At 43.1% G+C, this 23,822-nt stretch overlaps 1 protein-coding gene across 5 annotated transcripts in view; it reads left to right on the top strand.

Moving 5' to 3' along the window:
- BRCC3 (BRCA1/BRCA2-containing complex subunit 3) overlaps positions 1-23,822 on the top strand; it is a 43,812-nt gene that overhangs the window by 4,221 nt on the left and 15,769 nt on the right. For 3 of the 5 annotated variants that reach the window (XM_002722205.6, XM_089324581.1, XM_089324582.1), the window contains 3 exons: positions 2,608-2,727; positions 6,177-6,264; positions 23,069-23,157. In XM_002722205.6, coding sequence (XP_002722251.1) covers positions 2,608-2,727; positions 6,177-6,264; positions 23,069-23,157 — 297 coding nt within the window. Of the gene's footprint in view, positions 1-2,607; positions 2,728-6,176; positions 6,265-9,604; positions 15,013-15,230; positions 18,880-23,068; positions 23,158-23,822 lie in introns of those variants that run through there. The other 2 variants (XM_089324583.1, XM_089324584.1) reach the window with 2 other exon arrangements.

A 23,822-nucleotide genomic window follows, 5' to 3' on the forward strand; every position in this document is an offset into this window, starting at 1 on the left:
AATTTAAAGGACATGAAAGAGTTTACAAGGTAAGGAAAAAAGATGTAGGAATTATCTTTTAGATAGAAAGGGCGGTGGCTGCAGAGGCACAGAGGCATGGAATGGGATCACATAGTGGATAGGGGAAAATGCTAAAACAAAGTCTTTTGAGATGCTATACAGGGTTACTACTGCTTTTTAACAGATAATCACTTGTACAACTCTTTACTTATGTATTTGAAAAACTTAAAGTTGTAAGCAGATTACAGAAAACATAAAAGTTTTGTTTATCTATATATAGAAAACAGTTAAAATCTTTGCTTGTCTGCTAATGAGAAATATGAGGTATCTTCAGAATGTTCAAGGAAAGCATATTCTGAAGACATTGTGCATAGAATTCAAATGTTTTGCACCCAAACCTATCTTTTAATTCAGTTTTCCATGAACCTTTTGATGTATCCTTGTATAATTTGAAGTATTAATATGAACTATGTATATAAATTTTTTTAGTAACCACAGTAAAAAGATTAAAAAAGTGAGAGAGAGAGAGATCTTCCATCCACTGGTTCATTCCCCAAATGGCCACAATGGCCAGAGCTGGGCCTATCCAAGGCCAAGAGCCAGGAGCTTCTTCTGGGTCTCCCATGTGGGTGCAAGCACTTAGACCATCTTCTGCTGCTTTCCCAGACCATAGCAGAGAGCTGGATCAGAAGTGGAGCAGCTGGGATTTGAACCAGCACCCATATTGGATGCCGGCACTGCTATGCCACAGTGTCAGCCCCTGAGATTAATTTTAAGAGTGTATTTTTTTAAAGTATGAAGGATTACTTTAATATATACTCCATGTTAATAAGTATTGAGATACTCTACATTGTTTTTTTTTCTTTCTCGTTTGTGTTAAGTCTTTGAATTCCTGTTTCTATTTCATACTTGTGGCACATTTGAAATCAGAATTGCCACATTCCAAGGGCTTAGTAGACACGTGTGCCTAACGGCTGCTATGTTGCACAGTGTAGGTCTGTAGAATACTTCAAAAACCTCTTATTGGCTGGGGTGCTGTGGTGTAGTTGGTAAAGCTGCCACCTGCAGTGTTGTCATCCCATGTGGGTGCCAATTCTAGTCCTGGCTGCTCTACTTCCGATCTAGCTCTCTGCTATGGCCTAGGAAAGCAGTGGAAGATGGCCCAATTCCTTGAGCCCCTGTACCCATGTGGGAGACCCTGATTTCGGATTGACTCCACTCTGGCCATTGTGGCTATTTAGGGGATGAGCTAATGGGTGGAAGACTTTCTCTCTCTCTCTCTCTGTCTCTCTCCACCTCTGCCTCTCTGTAACTCTGCCTTGCAAATAAATAAATAAATCTTAAAAAAAACCTCTTGTCAGATTTCAGCCTCACAAAAACAAAGCAAAGCTAAACAAAACAAAAAATATTTCAGCCTTATCCATTCAACATCTGACAATGCCAGGCCCATCCTTTCCCCCTGAAAGCCTTGAACCATTTTATCATTCCAATTTTGCCTCCTCTTTCTCCATGGGCCCTTTGATTCTATGCCATCCTAAAGGTGTGCACCCTTCTTGATTCATGCCCAGACCTCTGTTCCCTCTCTCCACAGCTTTTTATCTACTCAATAAAAGCTTGACTCCCCACAGAATCTGTTTTAGCATAAGCTATAATCTCACCTGCCTCCTAAACTTTGCCATATTTTACATCCTCTCTTCCCAGATCAGCTCATCTGACACTGAGTTCATCTTCCTTCTTTCCCCTTTCTAAATTTAGATCTGCCTTCCATGGGTCACCTCATTTTAACCTTAAAACTTGAGAGTCATCTTTGATGATTTCCTGTTTTCTATCATCCATGGTTCATAAGCTATCAAAAGATTCTTCTTTCTTGATGAATCTGAAATCAGTTTTCTTTTTCTTAGCTGTTTCCTTAGTCTAGGACTTTATCATTACTTGTATCTAAAATAATTCCCATTCTTCCAGTTCATTCTGCAGATCATCTGATACCTTGTACATTCTCATCACAGTCTTCTTCCATTGTACCTCAAGCTCTGTATTTATGTCAGTTGCCCAACCTGTCTCTCAACCTCACTCATACCTTACTACTTTCATAGGTCATACACTCATGTTGCACCTGTAGAAAGAATCTAGCTATAGACAGAGAGACAGACAGCAATTGAGGACTAGATACACTAGGTTAGATCTTTTTTTTTTGTAACCTAAGTGATTCCTTTCCTCTGAGTTCTCAAAGCATTCATTTCCTACATTATTGTAGTGCAGCTTCATATATGTAATTTCATATGTTACTTGCTGTTCAATCATATCATTAGTACTTTTGAACAGTTGATGTTCCTTTTTGTGATATAATATCTTACACATGGTTGTAAATCAAATAATTATTAATTGGTCACTCAAAAAGAACTTCCTTGATCTAAACATTAGCTTTGTGGGTTTTGTTTCTTATATGTACTCCTGTGTGTTGAGGTTGGATGTCTTTTACTTGAAACATTCCATTATCCATGAGAAAACTGTCATCATCTAAAATGGAATCTTTAACCTGATATTGTAATATATGTGATTCTGTAATTGAATGGAGATGTGTAACCATTTTTGTGGCTTTTCCTTTAGGTTGACACTGTCAGAATTGTTCACATTCATTCTGTCATCATCTTGCGACGTTCTGATAAGAGGAAAGACCGAGTAGAAATTTCTCCAGAGCAGCTGTCTGCAGCGTCAACAGAGGCAGAGATATCCTTATTGGTCAATAAAAAGCTTTCACATGCTCTGGGCTTTGGGCTATAATGGTCTGCTTAGGTGGTTTCACAAATTTTCTGGTAACTGTTAACAACTTTTAACCTTTACCCATTAGACCTAATTGTTTAGTCAGTCAGAATTCATATTTCTACTTTAAAATGAGAAATTTCTGACGTTACTGCTCCTAAAAGCCAAAAGAGCTGGAGGCAAATAGTATACTCACCACCCTTTCCTGCTCCATTCCCCTCTCCATGCCTCTCCATTGCTCCCTATTGCTCCTTCCAGTTTTCTTCATATTTAGTTTCTAGGCCTCTCATGATCTTGGTCTCTATCCTTTGGAAAGATTCTTTTTGGAGACTTCCCCTCAAAAAATGCAGTGCTAAGAATTGAATATAGGGGCCGGTGCTGTGGTGTAGTGGGTAAAGCCACCGCCTGCAGTGCCAGCATCCCATATGGGTGCTGGTTCAAGTCCTGGATGCTCCACTTCTGATCCAGCTCTCTGCTGAGGCCTGGGAAAGCAGTGGAAGATGGCCCAAGTCCTTGGGCCCCTGCACCACGTGGGAGACCCAGAAGAAGCTCCTGGCTCCTGGCTTTGGATAGGCACAGCTCCAGCCGTTGTGGCCAGTTGGGGAGTGAACTAGCAGATGGAAGACCTCTCTCTCTCTCTCTCTCTCTCTGCCTCTGCCTTTCCTTCTCTCTCTGTGTAACTCTGACTTTCAAATAAGTAAAATCTTTAAAAAAAAAAAGAATATGACATTTCATGTAAAATATAATTGAAGAGTGATCAAAGAGGATATTTGCTTCCTATGATCTGGATGATATACCCTAGCTATAGCAAGTTAAATTTGCATCAGTGGCATTCTAGTCAGTTAGAAAGTCCTTTTTTAAAATTGATAGTATGCATTTGTAAGATAAGCTTTAAAATGTATAAAAAAGGCATGGAAAGTAAGTATTTCTCCTCAACTTCAGTGCCCAGTTCTACCAGTGACCCTCCCTTAGACATGACCAGGGTTAGCAGTTATTCATGTATCATTATGGATGAATTCAGTATATATAGAATCATCCATGACTATTTTCTTTTTTAAAAAAGCATTTAATACATAGGATAGGCCATACATATGGTATTCATCTTTTTTTTTTTAACTTAACCGTATATCTTTAGAATTGTCTACCTCATTATATAGAACTGTCTCATAGTGATACAAAGTATATAGTTCTGTGCTATTTTGTTAAACAAATTAATGTGAGTTGTGTGCCTGGACGGTGTTGAGTTCCTTGGGAATGGTTTCTTCCCCTGCTTGGATGTCCTTTCAAGTGTCACCTTGTTTATTTCCCATCGGCTTGGCCTTGTCATTTCTTTGTTTCAGGCAGGGAGATAAGTCTAGTCCCTCTTACTCTGTCTTGGCCAGAAGCAGAAAGTCCAGTCACTGGTATTTTTTTTTTGACAGGCAGAGTGGACAGTGAGAGAGAGAGAGAGAAAGGTCTTCCTTTTGCCGCTGGTTCACCCTCCAATGGCCGCCATGGCTGGTGCGCTGCGGCTGGTGCATTGCGCTGATCCGAAGGCAGGAGCCAGGTGCTTCTCCTGGTCTCCCATGGGGTGCAGGGCCCAAGCACTTGGGCCATCCTCCACTGCCCTCCCTGGCCACAGCAGAGAGCTGGCCTGGAAGAGGGGCAACCGGGACAGAATCCAGCGCCCCGACCGGGACTAGAACCCGGTGTGCTGGCACCGCAAGGCGGAGGATTAGCCTATTGAGCCACAGCACCGGCCCAAGTCACTGGTATTTTAAAAACAACTGCGAAAATAAAATTCTAGACCATTATTATATAAAGGATATTTATTATGTGGTTATATAGTATACCTTCAAACTAGAACTAGTGCATTCCCAAAATGGGGATGATGGCTGGAGGTACTATTGTATGTCATTAATTTTACCATGGCAGTTACCACTTATTAAGCACCTACTAGTTGCCAAGCACTATACTAAATGCCTTGTGTGGATTATCTCATTTATTCTTCACTGCAGCTGAGGAAATGGGCTAAGAGAAGTTAAATAGTTTGTCACATGGGTAGATACATGTGAAGTTAAATAATTTTTCTTAAAAATATATCTTTTAAGTATTTATTTATTTGAAAGTCAGAGTTACACAGAGAGAAGGAAAGGCAGAGACAGAGAGGTCTTCCATCTGCTGGTTCACTCCCCAACTGGCCGCAATGGCCAGAGCTGTGCCAATGCAAAGCCGGGAGCCAGGAGCCTCCTCTGGGTCTCCCATGTGGGTGCAGGGGCCCAAGGACTTGGGCCATCTTCTATTGCCTTCCCAGGCCATAGCAGAGAGCTGGATCAGAAATGGAGCAGCTGGGACTCAAACCGTTACCCATAAAGGATGCTGGACTGTAGAGGGCAGCTTTACCTGCTATGCCACAGCGCCAGCCCCTAAACTTTGTGTGTCTGTGTGGGTGCAAACTGTTGAAATCTTTACTTAGTATAGAGTTGATCTTTTGTATATAAAGATAATTAAGAATGAATCTTAATGAAGAATGGGATGGGAGAGGGAATAGGAGGTGGGATGGTTTGGGGGTGGGAAGGTGGGTATGGGGGGAAGAACTGCTATAATCCAAAAGTTGTACTTACAAAATTTATATTCATTAAATGAAAACTTTCCATAAAAAAGTATCATTTCTCAGAATTAGTTTTATAAAAGAATTATTATGTTTTAAAGTAAGTAATTTGTAAGAAAACTAATCACATTTCCTAGGATAACAGCGGCAGTCTAGGAAGTGACAGCTTCTTAAATAGAAGATTCTCAATGTCGTAATGGAAGTGACTTTTGAAGATTCAGATGAGCTTTTCAGGTAGCACAGTTATGAGGATTTGAGTGATCAACCATTAGCCAAATTGGGTTAAGAGGATTTAAGTATGTACATTAATAGATGCCACAGTAAATAAAAAATCCTTGGGAGCCATCATTATAGTGCAGTGGTTCAAGTCACCACTTATGATGCTGGCATCCCATATTGGAGCACTGGCTTCACCTGGCTGCTCTACTTCCAATACAGCTTCCTGCTAATGTGCCTGGGAAAGCAGTGGCACAAGGCTCAAATACTTGTGCCTCTACCACCCACATCAGAGTGATGCCGGATGGAGTTCGAGGCTCTTGGCTTCAGCCTGGCCCAGACCTGACTGTTGCAGCCAGTTGAGAGAGTGAGCCACTGGATGGAAGACCTCTCTCTCCCTGTCTCCCTCTCTCTGTGTCATCTTGCCATTCAAATAAATAGTTAAAAATAAATCTTAAAAAACATCTTTGGCTTTAAATGGGAAGTATAGGAAATTCGGAGTATCACCTTTGTTAAATAGGTTTTATTTTAAACTTTAGGATGCTTTGTGAGTCTTTATTAGCATCAGAAATTTGTTTCTACCTTTTGAAAATCGCCTTGACAGACACACAGATTGGCTGAATTAACAGGTCGCCCCATGAGAGTTGTGGGATGGTATCATTCCCATCCTCATATAACTGTTTGGCCTTCGCATGTTGGTAAGTATTATGAATTTGCAATGCTTATTGGTTTCAGAAATGAGTATCATTTTTCCTGCTCTATTATGTAGGCTATGGTTATTTTAAACCAAAATTTCATTATCCTTAAATAGATGTCATTATTTTGATATATTTTTCCATAATTTGGAAGTAATGACTTATGCCATACTATCTTTCTTGTGGTACAATAAGTTAAGCCATTGCTTGATAGACCCATATCCTATATTGGAGTGCTTGTTTCAAGTCCTGGCTGCTCTGCTTCCCATCCAGCTCCCTGCTAATGCACAAGCTGGGAGGCAGCAGATGATGACTCAAATACTTGGGTCTCTGCCACCTACTTTGGTGACCCAGATGGAGTTCCTGGCTTTGGCCTGGCCAACCCCTGGCTGTTAAAAGCATTTGGAAAGTGAACCAGAGGGTAGAAGATCTTTCTTCCCTTTCAGTGTTTCTGTCTCTCTCCCTCTCTCTATCACTCTGCCTTTCAAATAAAAAATAAATAAGTGCAATAAAGGAGTAAGAGATAAAATTTCAGCATGCCATTTGGCATATATATTCAGAAAATGAAGACTAACGTCTGATAGTGGACTGATATTAAAAAAAAAAACACTATAACTAAAATTTCTGGCTGCTAAGTACCAGTGCTATCCAGTATACTCCTATTTTGAAGACTCAAAAGTGTTAAGGAAATTTACAAAATTGATGTTTATAGTTTCTGTTTACACATAGCCTATCATAGCCATTAGGGTTCTCAATCTGCTTCCTTGCCCATATAAGTTGCTTTTTCTCTATCTTTACTTCTTTTTGAAAATTGTTATTTATTTTTTTCTCTACCTGCTACTTTAGAAAGAAGTAGAATAACTTTACTTGAGAGAGTGAATTAACATTCATGAGCACTTAACTATGTCGTAATGGTTTTCATAGCTCAGATAGGTTAAGTACATGGCCAAGCTGAGGTTAGAACCTAGGTCTGACTCCCAAATATGTGTTCTTTCCACCGTTAATTCTATTTCTGGTCATATGGGCTTGAGTTTATAGCAAATTCTATATTCATCTACACTGTGATATGAATAGCAAAATACCACCTTTGGGTATTGGTCCTCAAGGAATGGTACACTGTTCCAATTAAATACTTAAAGTAGGGGAGGTGACAGATTTGTTCTGTTTCTTTCTGATAGAAATTTACCCAACCTGCTGTAATGTTATAGTTGTAAGCCAGAGATATCTTTTATTTATTAACAAAAATTATAGTATTGCAAAAGCTATTTCAATTGAAAAGATAAAGTTTGAAGCTACAACTTAAAAACATTTTATTTGAGAAACAGACAAATGCTTGGGACCTGGGAACCCCATCTAGGTTTCCCACATAGGTGGCAGGGACCCAACCATTTGAGGCATCACAACTGCCTCCCAAGATGCTTTGTGCAGGAAGCTGGAGTTGAGCAGAGCCAGCACTTGAACCTGGGCACTCCCATATGGAATACGAGCATCTCAGTCACTGTCTTAACCACTGTGCCAAATACTCACCCCATGAAGCTATAAGTTTAAGTAACAATAATAAAGAAGTGGCTGGCGCCGCGGCTCAATAGGCTAATCCTCCACCTAGCAGCTCCGGCACACCGGGTTCTAGTCCCGGTCGGGGCACCGGATTCTGTCCCGGTTGCTCCTCTTCCAGTCCAGCTCTCTGCTGTGGCTCGGGAGGGCAGTGGAGGATGGCCCAAGTGCTTGGGCCCTGCACCCCATGGGAGACCAGGAGAAGCACCTGGCTCCTGCCATCGGATCAGCGCGATGCACCGGCCGCAGCGCGCCGGCCGTGGTGGCCATTGGAGGGTGAACCAGCGGCAAAAGGAAGACCTTTCTCTCTTTCTTTCTCACTATCCACTCTGCCTGTCAATAATAATAATAATAATAAAGAAGTTTTAAACCTTTTTTAAAAAAGATTTTTATTTATTTACTTGAGAGGTATAGTTACAGAGAGAGGGAGAGACAGAGAGGTCTTCCATCTGCTGGTGCACTCCCCAAATGGCTGGAACAGCTAGAGCTGGGCTCATCTGAAATCAGGAGCCTGGAGCTTCTTCTGGGTCTGTCACACGAGTGCAGGGGCCCAAGGCCTTGGGCCATCTTCCACTGCTTTCCCAGGCCACAGCAGTGAGCTGGATCAGAAGAGGAGCAACCAAAATATGAACTGGTGCCCATATGGGATGCTGGTGCCACAGACGGAGGCTTAGCCGATTACACCACAGCGCTGGCCCCAGAAGTTTTAAACTTTTATTTTGACAAAGTACACACTTAAAGTTGATAAAATAGTTAAGGAATACCTCAATCTTCTTCTTCCAAATTTGCCAAATGTTAACAATTTTGCAGCATTTGCTGTCATTCTTTCTACATATATAAATATATATATATATATTTATCTGAGTGTGTTTTCTCTCAAATATTAGAAAGTGAATTGAAGACCATTGGCTCCTAAATACTTTTTAAGCATGAATTTCCTGGACACAGATATTTTCTTGCATAGTCATAGTACATTTATCAAAATTGGGAAATTGATACTCTTATTTAAATTTTTAACCTTACTCAGATTCTTCAGTTGGCTCATTAATGTCCCAATAAAGGTGTTTTTTTTTTTTTTTTACAGGCAGAGTTAGACAGTGAGAGAGAGAGAAACAGAGAGAAAGGTCTTCCTTTTCCATTGGTTCACCCCCCAAATGGCTGCTACGGCTGGTGTACTGCACCAAGCTGAAGCCAGGAGCCAGGTGCTTCCTCCTGGTCTCCCATGCGGGTGCAGGGCCCAAGCACTTGGGCCATCCTCCACTGCCTTCCCTGGCCACAGCAGAGAGCTGGACTGGAAGAGGAGCAACTGGGCAGAATCCGGCGCCCCAACCGGGACTAGAACCTGGGGTGCCGGCGCTGCAGGTGGAGGATTAACCTAGTGAGCTGCGGCGCCAGCCCCAATAAAGGTGGTTTTTATAACTCAACATAGTCCTGTAAACCTTGGTATGCTTTGCATCACTGTCAGTACTCAGATTTCTTCCACGATAGTGCCATCAGCCACAAAGAACTAAATAAATTGCTTATGAAAGGAAGTTTGAATCACCACAGTCCTGAATAATTAGTCTATATAGTAGTAAGTTAGAATGAAAATGTTAGAAAGTTTTGTGGCAAAAAGAAACTTCCTAAGAGCTTAGGAAAAAAACCTCTTAACCGTCTCTGAAGTAGTCACCCCAAAAGCTTCAGAATCCAGAGAATAATTTAATTCCCCTCTCAAGAGAGAAGATCTGAGAAGTTTGCAATGCAGCAGTAACAGCAATTTAAATCTTTTTTTTTTTTTTTTTTTTGACAGGCAGAGTGGACAGTGAGAGAGAGAGGCAGAGAGAAAGGTCTTCCTTTTTCCGTTGGTTCACCCTCCAATGGCCACTGTGGCCGGCGCACCACGCTGATCCGAAGCCAGGAACCAGGTGCTTCTCCTGGTCTCCCATGCGGGTGCAGGGCCCAAGTACCTGGGCCATCCTCCACTGCCCTCCCGGGCCACAGCAGAGAGCTCGACAGGAAGAGGAGCGACCAGGACAGAATGCGGTGCCCCGACCGGGACTAGAACCCGGGGTGCCGGCGCCACAGGCAGAGGATTAGCCTAGTGAGCCGCGGCGCCGGCAAAGCAATTTAAATCCTGATAGAAAGATGAAATTAAAGTGTGGGGGAAAAATTATTAAAGAACCAAATGCAAATAATTCAGTGCAAAAGTGTAGGGATCGTACTTGGGGCAAATACCAGAACGTACAGTATAGAAAGTTAATCCTTGCTGAGGCTATACTACTTGCAGTCACTGTGAATCTAGAAAATGATAGATGCTCCCTGTAAAGCAGTAGAAATGGGTGGCATATTTCTACATGAGGTTGCTGAAGCAAGAGCCTTGAGTCTTTAACACTTGTGAGTAGAAGGCTGGAAACGACACATTTGTGTGAATCATTTGCTTGGCTGATGATCTAATGGTCTCTGCCCTTTCCCATCTACTTCGCAAGCTCATTGCCGATAGGGCAACCATGCTTAGCTTAGAACCATGCTACTGTCTTGCTTGATGCCTTCATAAATGACAAGAATGTGTGAATCAACTGAAAGTGACTAGAGAATATATTCTGCATTCTGTCTTGCACCAGAGTGCCCCAGTAAGCTGGTCTTAGTGTCACAAGACTAAGACAAGGATGACAACTCTGATTTTTGTCCAAAAAGGGTTTTCTTGGCATGCTGTGTCTACTTCCACAGTCTCACAGCACTGGAAAACTAAAAAAGGCTCATTTGTGAGAACCGTTACGATACTTTGCAGAGATGTTCTCTTTTTCTGGTGGCTCTTCCTGGAAGCCGAAGGCCCTCTTTGTGACCTTAAAGTATAACCTTGTTTCTCACAGGCCTCAATAATTAGAGCATATGCATTTGTGGCTTGTGATCCCTGCTGATGGTCTCTCCCCTTGTAACCAGACACCTGAGGGATAGCTGTGTGCATAGAGAGGGGTGTATATGGAAAAAAGAGACACTTGAGCACATCTGGAATCTTTATATTTAACAGCCAGAAAGGAAAGGATGCACACAGGTAATGGAGACTGAGAAGGAACAGTAGAAAAATGTCAAAGACATTTGAGAAAGCATTTTAGTGAAATACTGGAGATGGAAAGAAGCCAGATAATAGGAAGTTGAGAAGTGAGTGTGATTTGTGTATGATGTTGGTGGAAGGAAGGAGAATTGCTTGATGTGAAAACAGGGTTTACAGTCCCGAAAAGGATGGGAGGTGCTAAACATGCAAGAGGGGGAGAGATCACTGTTAGGGCCAGAAAGGGGTTGGAATCCTTCCTCTTTGCAGGTTGGAGGGAGTCCAGAAGGGCCATATGAAGCAATGAAGTACTCTTAGGTGAAGTAGGAGGGTCAGAAACAAGGGGCTGGGCCATTTGTGATTAGACAAAGAGTGGAATAGGTTGAAATCACTGCCTTATGAAACAGGAGAAACAGTTAACCCTCTTCTCATTTTTAAAGTTTTGTTCTAAAATCTTTTCCAGCTTTCTTTAAGATGCAACATGGCTAAATTAAATAAGTACAAAAATGCACACAGACCATTTTCTATATTCCAGCCAGAGTTAGAATCACAGACAGCACAACATTAACGAACTGAATCACTGCCTTCATCGAGCTCCCATTTTAATTGGGGTGGGGAGAGTGGACAGAAATAAGTACATCATTGATTAGCAAAGATTTATTGAGAGCCCAGTATGCACTTGATACTATCTTAAGTAGTTGAGATACATAAGAGACAAAAGCATACAAGATCCCTTCCCTTGTGGAACTTACTTTGTAGTGGGGCAAGACAGACACCAGGCAAACTAAGTAACTGTAGAATATGTTAAAAGTAGGTTTATGAGGAAAAATATAAGGAGCAGGGAAAGAGAAAGAGACATAGGAATACTTTGGACTGGGAGTAGTGTTTACTGTTCTCTTAATTCACAATCATTGTAACAAGGGGTTTTCAAAATATCCTGGAAATGCTTATTACAAAATTACTGCATGGAATTCCAAAATTTTTTTCACTAAAGTATGGTTATCTCTTTTTTTTTAAGATTTATTTATTTGAAAGAGTTACACAGAGAGGAGAGGCAGAAAGAGAGAGAGAGAGAGAGAGAGAGAGGTCCTCCATCAGATGGTTCACTCCCCAACTGGCTGCAACGGCCAGAGCTGTACCGATCTGAAGCCAGGAGCCAGGAGTTTCCTCCAGGTCTCCCGCACAGGTGCAGGGGTCCAAGGACTAGGGCCATCTTCTACTGCTTTCCAGGCCATGGCAGAGAACTGGATTGGAAATGGAGCAGCCAGGTCTGGAACCGGCGCCCATATAGGATGCCAGTGCTTCAGGCCAGGGCATTAGCCTGCTGCGCCACAGCGCCAGCCCGAGTATGGTTATCTTTAATTCCATTTTCTATGGGCTCTTTGGAGTATCCTTGTATACAATTATGGGGTAAGTGTGAAGAAAAGGCAGACGATGTTGGTCAAAGAGTGCAAAGTCCCAGTTAGGAAGAGTAAGTGCTGAAGATCTATTATACATCACAGTGACCCTAGTTAGTGACAATATATTGTATGTTATAAAATTGGTGTTTACATTTTACATGGAATGATTAAGTCACACAGAGATCGACATTTAAACAAATACCTGAAGGAAGTGAGAATGTTGACCACACAAAAATCTGGAGGCCAATATAGCTAGAGAGTGATAGGATGTGAGGTCAGAGATTTAATGGGGCACTGAAAGATTGGTAGGCCCTTGTAGACTCCTGTAGATTCTAATTTTTGCTGTGAGATCAGCCATTGGAAGATTTTCAGCAGAAGCATGACACAATCTCTTTTAAATTTCCGAAGGATCACTGTGTGTTAAGTTAGAACAGACTGGGATGGCAAAGGTGGAAGTGTGGAGACTGACCAGATAGGAGATATAGTCACCCAAGAGAGAAGTGATTGTGTTTTTACTGGATCCTGGTGGTAGCTGGGGAGGAGGTGGTAGAAGTTTTGCTACTGAGTAAGATGGGGAAACCTTGCAGGTGCTGGTGGTGGTAGTATGTTTTGAGGGATAAATCAAATTTTGGGGTTTAGATGTATTGAATTTGAAACATCTGTTAGGTCACTGATACTGACATAGACTGGCATTCTGGTGTAGCAGGTTAAGCTGATTCCTATGATGCCAACATCTCATATGGGTGCTGGTTCATGTCCTGACTGCTCCACTTCCGATCCTGCTCCATGCTAGTGGCCTGGGAAAGCAGCAGAGGATGGCCAAGTGCTTGGGCCCCTCCTGGCAGAATCTCCTGGCTGCCTGGCCCAGCCCTGGCCTTTGTAGCCATTTGGAGAGTGAGCCAGCAGGTGGAACATTTCTCTCTCTCACTCCCTCTATAACTATTTCAAATAAATTTTTAAACACTTTAAAAAATAAGAAGGCTTTCACTGTAGAAAGCAGTACATAATTTGCATTCTAGCTCAAGTTTCTTATCTCCTTGTGAATAACTAACATAGAACTGCAGCTTTGAATACCATTGTTGTAAGACAACCAAGTTAAACTACTAGGTAGACCATCGGGGTAAATGTCTGGGACTAGAGTTTGTTGGGCAGGAGTTGGGAAGTGAAGCAATGGAATTAGATGAAATTCCCCAGGGAGTAAGAGTAAGTAAACCAGAGAAAGGACTCAGGAGTGGGCCTTGGAAAGACTCATCAACTGAGAGAGCAGATAGATTGAAGATCAAGAATAGATCCATTGACCTTGAGAAAAGCAGTTTGGGTGGCATAGTAGTGATAGCAATTTTCAATGATTGTGTATGAAATCGAAGGGAACTAATACTTTTTTTTAAGATTTTATTTGTTTACTTGAAAGTCAGAGTTACAGAGAGGCAGAGGCAGAGAGAGAGAGGTCTTCCACCCGCTGGTTCACTCCCCAGATGGCCGAAACGGCCGGAGTTGCGCCGGTCCAAAGCCAGGAGCCAGGAGCTTCCTCTGGGTCTCCCGCGAGGGTGCAGGGACCCAAGGACTTGGGCCATCTTCCACTGCTTTTCCAGGCCATGGCAGAGAGCTGGATTGGAAGTGGAGCAGCTAGAACTGGAACTGGTGCCCATATGGGATGCCGGCACTGCAGGCAACGGCTCTACCCACTGTGCCATACCGCCGGCCCCAGGAACTAATACTTAGGGAGTACTTTTTGATGTGTTGGGCATCACATCAAATTAAGTTCTGCTAAAAATTCTTGCAATTTTTAAAATACAAAGCCCTGTGAGAGAAGGAATAAGTTTATCTTCATTTAACTGATAAGGAATTAGATTTGGAGCTATTAAGAATTTTACCAGGGGCAAGTATTTGGCTGAGTGCTTGGGACTCACATCACATTTGGAATGCCTGGCTCAAGTCTTGGTAGCTCCACTTCAGATCCAGTTTTCTGGCAATATGCACCCTGGGAGGAAGCAGAAGATGACTCAAGTGTTTGTGTCCTTGCCACCAACATGGGAGACCTGAATGGAGTTCTCAGTTCCTGGGTTGATCATGGCCCAGCCCTGGCTGTTGTGGGCATTTGGGCAGTAAACCAATGGATGGGGCAGTAAACCAATGGATGGAAGATCGAGCTTGCTCTCTCTCCCTCTCTTTCTCTCCTTGCCTTTCTCTCTGATTTTTTCTGCCTTTTAAATAAGTGAAAATAAATAAAGATTTTAAAAATATTTTAAAAATAATTTTTACCAAGATTGTGTAGCAGCAATAGTTTCAGCCAATTTCTTCCTTTTATATTTGCTGTTGGGTGCTGTTTGCTGTCATTCATTATTTGAGAAGACATTGCAAATCAAAAAGGTATATCTGCAAAGAGGCCCTAAGAATGAATTGTGAACTAAGTGAACATAAATCACTGGACCAATCTGTGCTCTTCAGTGTTTGATTTTGACATATGATCTTTTATATTCTTCATAAATAATGGTTTCAAGACTTAAAATTTAGCTTTACTTTTTGTTATGTAACCTTTTAATAATTTCAAATATTATTTGGTACTTGTTTATTATCTCCTTTTCAAAAGCTGAGTAATGATATAGTGCAAAGTAGGGACCATCCAGCCTGTGGATCATATAAGGCCTATAAAATCATTTGGTCTGGCCCTGCCAAGGCAACTGCAGGTGGGACTCAATTCAGTAAACCTATAGCAGGCTAATTTTTAAGTTGATCATTTTGTATGGCCCATGAATGATGTTCTAAATATCCAAATGACCCCACCTCTGATATAGTGGAATTTTATTTTTCATCTCTGAGATGTTTAATTATACCACAATAACTTCTGTAAACTGATTTCCCCTGAGAGTTTCCTCCATAATAGTTTTCCGCTTCCATTCTTTAGAAGCAAATCTGATTATTCACTTTACTAGAAGTTGTCCATAGAAAGGCTTTTCTGATGACTTTTTTTTTACCTCATTCCAAAGTCTTTCTCTCTGAGTCCTCATGGATGCCAGAATCACAACTACTTCACTTCCAGTTCCCTGCTAATGCACCTGGCCATTTGGGGGATGAACCAGTGAATGGAAGATTCTGTCTCTCCTTCTCTCTCTGTAACTCTGCCTTTCAAATAAATAAATCTTTATTTATTTATCTGTGTATTTGTTTAATTTATTTCAGAGACAGACAGAGCTCCCATCCTCCAGTTTAGTTCTCAGATGCCCGCAGCAGCTAGGGTTGGGCCAGGCAAAGCCATAAGCCTGGATCTCCATCTCTGTCTCCCACATGATTCACATGATCCCAAGTACTGGAGCTATCACTTGTGCATCCCCAAGTCTACATTAGCAGGAAGCTAGAATCAGGAGCTAGGACTCAAACCCTGGCAGCCAGTATGGGATGTGATTGTGCCAAGCAGCACCTCAACCAAACACCCGCTCCAGCATTTATACTTTGTTATATTGTCTGTAGATTAAATCCCTGTAAAATCTGAATTCTGAGGACTATATGTCACCATTATCTTTTTTTTTTTTTTGACAGGCAGAGTGGACAGTGAGAGAGAGAGACAGACAGAAAGGTCTTCCTTTACCTGTTGGTTCACCCTCTAGTGGCCGCTGCAGCTGGCGTACCACGCTGATCCGATGGCAGGAGCCAGGTACTTCTCCTGGTCTCCCATGGGGTGCAGGGCCCAAGGACTTGGCCCATCCTCCACTGCATTCCTGGCCACAGCAGAGAGCTGGCCTGGAAGAGGGGCAACAGGGACTAGAACCTGGTGTGCCGGCACCACTGGCGGAGGATTAGCCTATTGAGCCACAGCGCCGGCCTATCTTTTTATTTAGTAGAAATTTTTGGAGTTATTTTATTTTTTACATGTTTATGTATTTGAAAAGCAGAGAAAGAGGGAGAGAGTGAGCTGCCATCTCGTGGGTCATTTCCCAAATGCCAATAACAGCTCTGGCTGGGCCAGGCTGAAGCCAGGAGCTTGGAACTCCATTCAGGTCTCCTGTGTGAGTGGCATGGGCCCCAATACTTGAGCCATCTTCGACTGCCTTTCTGAGTACACGTTAGCAGCAAGCTGCATTGCAAACAGAGTAGCCAGGACTAAAGTATAAGATATGGGTGTTTCGTGGCCAGCATTTGAAGTGCTGGCATACCATATAGGCGCTGGTTCGAGTCCCAGATGCTCCACTTCCAATCCAGCTCTCTACCATGGCCTGGGAAAGCATTAGAAGGTGGTCCAATTCCTTGGGCCCCTGCACCACGTGGGAGACCCAGAGGAAACTCCTGGCTCCTGGCTTTGGATCAGCACAGCTCCGGCCATTGTGACCATCTGGGGAGTGAACCAGCGGGTGGAAGACCTCTCTCTCTCTGTCTCTGCTTCTCTGTAACTCTGCCTTTCAAATAAATAAATAAAATCTTTTAAAAGAAAATGTGGGTGTCTCAAGCGGCAGCTTAATCCGTTGTGCAACAATGCCTGCCCCTTATGTTTATATTTTAAAATGATACATAGGGGCCACTACTGTGGCATAGTAGGTTAAGCATCTGCCTGCAATGCTGGCATCCCGTATGGGCACTGGTTCAAGACCTGGCTGCTCCACTTCCAATCCAGCTCTCTGCTATGGCCTGGGAGAGCAGTGGAAGATGGCCCTAGTGCTTGGACCCCTGCACCCAAGTGGGAGACCTGGAAGAAGCTCCTGGCTCCTGGCTTTGGATCAGCCCAGCTCAGGCTGTTGCAGCCATTGGGGGAGTGAACCAGCAGACGGAAGACCTTTCTCTGTCTCTCCGTCTCTCTGTGATTCTGCCTCTCAAATACTCAAATAAATCTTTAAAAAAATTTATTGAGACTTTTTTTTTTTATGTACCCTATAATCTATCCTGAGAATGTTCCATGTTCCAAGTGTCGTTGAGAAGAATGTGTATTTTGTGGCTGTTACATGGAATATTCTGTAGCTCTCCATTAGGCTCAGTTGATCTAGGGTTCTGCTTAACTCTGTTGTTTATTGATTTTCTGTCTGGATGAAATGTCCATTGCTGAAAATGAGGTGTTAAAATCACCCACAAATATTGTATTGAAGTTTACTTCTTTTTAATCCATTAATATTTGCTTTATATATTTGGGTATGCATGTATTATAACTGTAATTTCCTCTTGCTGAGTTGACCCTTTTTGATTATATAATGAGCTTCCTTGTCTCTTTTTACTTCTTTTTATTTACTTTATTTTCTTCTGCTTTTTTTTTAAGATTTATTTATTTGAAAGGCAGAGTTACAGAAAGAGAGAGGGAGAAAGAGAGAGAGAGAGAGAGAATTTCCATCCACTGGTTCACTCCCCATATGGCCACAACAGCCAGGGCTAGGCCAAGCCAAAGCAGGAGCCAGGAGCTTCATCTGGGTCTCCCACATGGGTCCAGTGGCCCAAGCACTTGGGCCATCTACTGCTGCTTTCCCAGGTGCATTAGCAGAGAGCTTGCTTGGAAGGGGAGCAGCTGGGACTCAAACCTGCACCCATGTGGGATGCTGGCATTGCAGGTGGCAGCTTTACCTTCTGTGCCACAATGCCAGCCCCTTCATTTTCTTGTTATCTATTAGCATCACTTCCTGCCTGTTTGAAGAATTCCTTTTAATATTTCTTGTACAACAGGTTGGTAGTCAAATGAATTGGGGCAAAATGATGAGTTTGTTTCTTTTTTCTTGTAGTGTTGAGAATCATATTATTTTTAACCTTGGAGAAATTGATGATAGTGTCTTGGATAGACTTGGTTGAGCTGAATTTAACTGTTGACTTCTGGTCTTTCTGTACCTGGATAGCTATACCTTTTCTAGGTCTGGAAAATTTTCTCTTATTAACTCTTTGATATGCTTTGTATCCCTTTGGCCTTCTCAGGTCCCTCTTGAATCCCAGTTACTTGGATATTTGTTCATTTCATGCTATTTCCAATTTTCTGTGAGGATCCTCCATTTCTCTTCATTTTTTCTTTTTTTCTCTTCCAGCTATATATTTTCAGATAGCCAGTCTTTGAGTTCACTGAGTCTTTCTTCTGTTTAATTTAGTCTGCTATTGATACCTTCAATCATGTTTTTAATTTTGCTTAATGTATTGTTTTGCTCATGGACTTATGTTTGATTTTTTTTTAGTATATGTGTTACCAAAGTGAGCATTGTTTGTTTGTTTGTTTTTGCAATTGCTTCTATCTTCCTATTAAGTTTCTCTATTAAAATATTTAATTGTGTTTTCCTAAAGCTCTTGGGTTTCCTTAAAACAGCAATTTTGAGTTCTTCATTTGAAATTTTTTGCCTGTTTCTGGTACTTTATTTTGTTTATTCGGTGAAGTCATGGTTTTCTGAAGGTTCTTTATGCTTGTTGGTATATAATGTCACCCGTGTATTGTAGGATTAGATATGTTTTTCTGTTCTTTGTGATCTTTGTTTCCTGTCCTTGCAAAAAATTTAAGCAGCCTGTTTATTTACTTTGAGTCTGTGGACCCTTCCACTATTTTAATATTCTATGATGCTCTAATTTGAGGTTTCTTTGTGTCTTTGATGTATTTTTACTATTTCAGCACTAGTGGTGACTCATCCCAGATTTATCCCAAATCATCAGTTACTGTGCTGTTCAGAATAAAAGACTTCATCTATTCCTGTAAGCTGGTTCCTGTGCCTTGTGTATATCCAGATTTGTGCGTAGTTTCTGATCTGTGGGATTCTACTTTACTCTGGACCTCACCATTAGGGGCACCAACTCCAGTTTAATACGGAATGTCAACACCCACCTCTCATTTCTTCCTCCAAGTGAACAGTTACTGTTTTTGTATTCTGCTTTATGGGTTGGGGGAGGAATGAAGTGGGAAGTCCCATGACTCAGAAAGCTGGATCACACCTGGAGCTTACATCTACGCAGCCTAGTAGTAGAAGCAGAACTGAGACTCAGGCTGCTATAGACTTACTGATGCTAAGGTGGAATCATGGCCCAAAACTGCCAGAAACAGCAATAAGCAATGCTGGCTTGCAAATAAGTTCAATTGACTTGGGCCATGGATTTGCACTGAAGTGGCATCTGCCCAGTGTTGACTTTTACCTGCCCAGAACAGAGTCCCAAGATACTGTCCTGTGCTCACTTTCAGACCCTACTCCCCACTGCTTAAGTTGTACTCCTTGCTGTCTGCCTGAGGTAGGAAGGGGAATAGTGGAGGCAGTTCCTTGGGTCCCACGTTAGTCTTGCTTTCTTGGGGCCTTTCATAGTCTTGTAGGTGCTCACCAGGCCTACATAAGACTAGTAGTGATGCTAGCTGACATATAAATCCATCCTACTGTGGTGCAGCTCTCTGCCTCATGGCAGGTATAGAGGCTCCGTGTGTGAATTCTGCCCTTGTGATAGAGGCCTGGTGCTAGGCCTCACAGTAGAGAGACTGGCACTAAGTTCCAACACAATTTCCCGAACTCATTTTCCCACCCTACGATCCTGTGGTTCGAGTTGTACTTCCTCTCTGCCCAAGGTTGGGGAAGGGGTATTGGAGGGAGTCCCCTGTCTGCTTTGGCTGATATTAAGATGGGTCATATCAGGGTCTAATTATCACCAGATTGTACACAGTCTCGGGTGTGTGCTAGGCCTGTGTATGTAGCTGCTGGTGTTAAAAACTGAGATGACTCCATCTCACCAAGGCATAGCTCTGCCTGATGCTGGGGTAGATCTAGAGGGTCTATCTGTGAGTACTGGCCTGGGGTTAGAAGCCTTTGGGTTCTGTCACTGGATCTCACTGCAGCAGGCCCAACACTGAGCTCCAAGTCAGAGTCCTGTGCTCACTTCCTTGCCCTGCTCCCTGCTATTGGAGTCTTGCTCCACTGTCTGCCAGAGGTTGAATAGGTGTGGTAGAGTTCATCCCTTGGCTAAGAGAGATCCAAAAGTTGTAGTGCAAATACTGGTCTGAGAGGGGACTGTGGGGCCCTGTCTTTCACTAGGTTTTACTGTGGTAGACCTAGCACTGAGTTTCAAATCTAAGGTCAAAGTGATACAGGCACCATTTTCCTTCCTGCCTTCTTCAACGTGATTCTTCTTCGCTTTACACTAAAACCAGACACTGTGGTCTCTGCCCTGGTTTCCATAGCTCTTGTGAAAGTAGTTGGGGAGATGGTCACTGGAACATCTAACCCAGATGCCATGTTGTCTTTAAGTCTGAAAGGTACAATTTACTTTTTTTTTTTTTTTTTTTTGACAGGCAGAGTGGACAGTGAGAGAGAGACAGAGAGAAAGGTCTTCCTTTGCCGTTGGTTTACCCTCCAATGGCCGCCGCTGCTGATCCGATGGCAGGAGCCAGGAGCCAGGTGCTTTTCCTGGTCTCCCATGGGGTGCAGGGCCCAAGCACCTGGGCCATCCTCCACTGCACTCCCTGGCCACAGCAGAGGGCTGGCCTGGAAGAGGGGCAACCGGGACAGAATCCGGCGCCCCGACCGGGACTAGAACCCGGTGTGCCGGCGCCGCTAGGCGGAGGATTAGCCTAGTGAGCCGCGGCGCCGGCCCGGTACAATTTACTTTTAAAAATTATTTAGTGGGGCTGACGCTGTGGCGTAGTGGGTGAAGCTGCCATCTGCAGTGCCAGCATCCCATATGGGTACTGGTTCGAGTCTAGCTGCTCCACTTCCCATCCAGCTCTCTGCTATGGCCTGGGATAGCAGTAGAAGAGGGGCCCAAGACCCAAGGGCATCCACGTGGGAGACCTGGAAGAAGTACCTGGCTCCTGGCTTCGGATTGGCACAGCTCTGGACATTGTGGCCAACTGGGGAGTGAACCAGTAGATGGAAGACCTCTCTCTCTCTCTCTCTCTCTCTGCCTTTCCTTCTCTCTCTGTGTAACTCTTTTTTTTTTTGACAGGCAGAGTGGACAGTGAGAGAGACAGAGAGAAAGGTCTTTCTTTACCGTTGGTTCAACCTCCAATGGCTGCCGCAGCCAGGACGCTGCGGCTGGCACACCACGCTGATCCGAAGCCAGGAGCCAGGTGCTTCTCCTGGTCTCCCATGCGAGTGCAGGGCCCAAGCACTTGGGCCATCCTCCACTGCACTCCCTGGCCACAGCAGAGAGCTGGCCTGGAAGAGGGGCAACCGGGACAGAATCCGGCACCCTGACCGGGACTAGAACCCGGTGTGCTGGCGCCCCAAGCGGAGAATTAGCCTATTGAGCCACAGCGCCGGCCTCTGACTTTCAAATAAATAAATAAATCTTTAAAAAATTATTTAACATTTGGTATTTTAACTTGTCTTAAAAAGATTTTATTTATTTATTTAAAAGGCAGAGCTATGGACAGACAGTGACAGAAGGAAAGTCAGATCTTCTGCTAGTTCACTCCCCAAATGGCTGCAACAGTTAGGGTGGTATTTTAACTTTTTTAAAAGATTTTATTTATTTATTTGAGAGGTAGTGTTACAGAGAGAGGGGAAGGGGCGGGGGGGGGGGGGACTTCCATCCGCTGGTGCACTCCCCCAAATAGCCCCAATAACTGGAGCTGAGCCAATCTGAAGCCAGGAACCAGGAGCTTCTTCCGGGTCTCCCACGTGGGTACAGGGGCCCAAGTGTTTGGGCCATCCTCCACTGTTTTCCCAGGCCATAAGCAGAGAGCTGGATTGATGGAAGAGGAGCAGACAGGACATGAACCAGTGCCCACATGGAGTGCCGGCGCCACAGGCAGAGGCTTAGACTACTATGCCACAGCGCCAGCCCTGACATTTTAACTTTTAAAAAATGTTTGTTTATTGTCATCTACTTAGAGTCACTTACTTGTGCACACAGATACATATACACACATACACAGGCAAACACATGCACACACACAGATCGTGAGTGAGCAATCATGAGCGCTATTGATCTTGCCACTTGCTGGTTCATTCTCCAAATGCCTGTAACATCCAGGCTGGGCCAAGATGAAGCCAGTAGCCTGGAACTCCATCCAGGTCTCCCACTTGGGTGGCAGGGACCCAAGCATTTGAGTCATCATGTACTTCCTCCCAGGATGCATTAGCAGGAAGCTGGATCAGAGGCAGAGCAGGTGGGACTTGAACCAGCACTCTAATGTGAGATGCTAGTGTCTGGAATGGTAGAAAAACTTGCTGTGCTACAGCATCCACCCCTTTAATTTCTTTTATTTTTTACAAGATAACAGGTTCATGAAAATTGTACACATTTATCAGGTACTACATGATGTTTCATTACATTGTGTAATGTCCAATCAGAGTAAATTTATTTATCTTTTCAATATTCAACATTCAACATTTCCATATCTTCCAGGTTTTTTAAAATAGAGAAATATATAGTACATAACATTAACATTATCTTTAGTACCCTGTCCCTCCATCCCCACTTCTCTCTCCAGCCACTGGTAACCACAATATTTTTTAAACTTCTATGAAATCACCTATCTTTTTTAAACATTTTATTTATTTACTTGGGAGGCAGAGTTACAGACAGACAGAGGCAGAGAGAGAGAGAGAGAGAGAAGTCTTCCATCCACTGATTCACTCCCCAAATGGCCACAATGGCTGGAGCTGGGCCCATCTGAAACTAGGAGCCAGGAGCTTCCTCTGGGTCTTCTATGGGTGCAGGGGCCCAAGCCCTGGGGCCATCTTCTACCACTTTCTCAAGCCATAAGCAGGAAGTTGAATAGGAAGAGGAGCAGTCAGGAGTTGAACTGATGCCCATATGGGATTCTGGTGCCACAGGTGAAAGCTTAGCCTGCTACACCACAGTGCCAGCCCTGAAATCACCTATTTTTTGGGCTCCACATATGAGTGGGATCCTGTATATTTGTGGTTTATTGACAGAGGACTTTTATCTTTATTTTCAGATGTTCGCACACAAGCCATGTACCAGATGATGGATCAAGGTTTTGTAGGACTTATTTTTTCCTGTTTCATAGAAGATAAAAATACAAAGGTACTGTCATGTATGTTATGTTATCCATGCATTTATACAGAGTAGAGAAAAATATCTGCAATTTTATTATGGTGGCCAGGAAAAGGTTCAGTGAGAAAGGTCACTGAGTCAGGACCTGAAGGTGAAAAAGGAGGAACATTCCAGGCAGAGGAAACAGCCAGTGCAAAGACCCTAAAGTGAGTATAGTACATTGAAGAAGTTGGTGTGGTTATAACAGAGTGAGGAAGACCATCACCATACATCCCAGTTTGTCTCTGTCAGTCCCAGGTTTATGCTATTTAGTTAGCCCCTTTCCTTCTCAGAAATGGATTCGTTTGGACAAGAACTCATTCTGTCATCTTAAATGAGGTCCAAAAGATAATGTGGGGGGATGGTAACAGCTCCTTTAAGACCTTAGCTTTGACTCTGAGTTCAGAAGTCACTGGAGGTGACTTTGTTTTTAATAGGATCTCTCTAGGTACTATTTTGATAATAGACTGGGAGAGGGAAGCTAGAATCCATGGCTTCAGTGAAACCAACTGGGAACATATTACAGTAATCCAGACAAGAAATGATGGAGATTTGAGCACAAGGCTAGGATGGAGATGGTGATAAGTCATCAGATTCTGTATATATATTGCTATCTAATAGTAACAAATGCTACCATTTATTATCTATTGTGTGAC

Source organism: Oryctolagus cuniculus, chromosome X (assembly GCF_051225735.1).
Source record: "Oryctolagus cuniculus isolate XC-2025 breed Fujian yellow rabbit chromosome X, ASM5122573v1, whole genome shotgun sequence".
Classification (NCBI taxonomy): Eukaryota; Metazoa; Chordata; class Mammalia; order Lagomorpha; family Leporidae; genus Oryctolagus; species Oryctolagus cuniculus.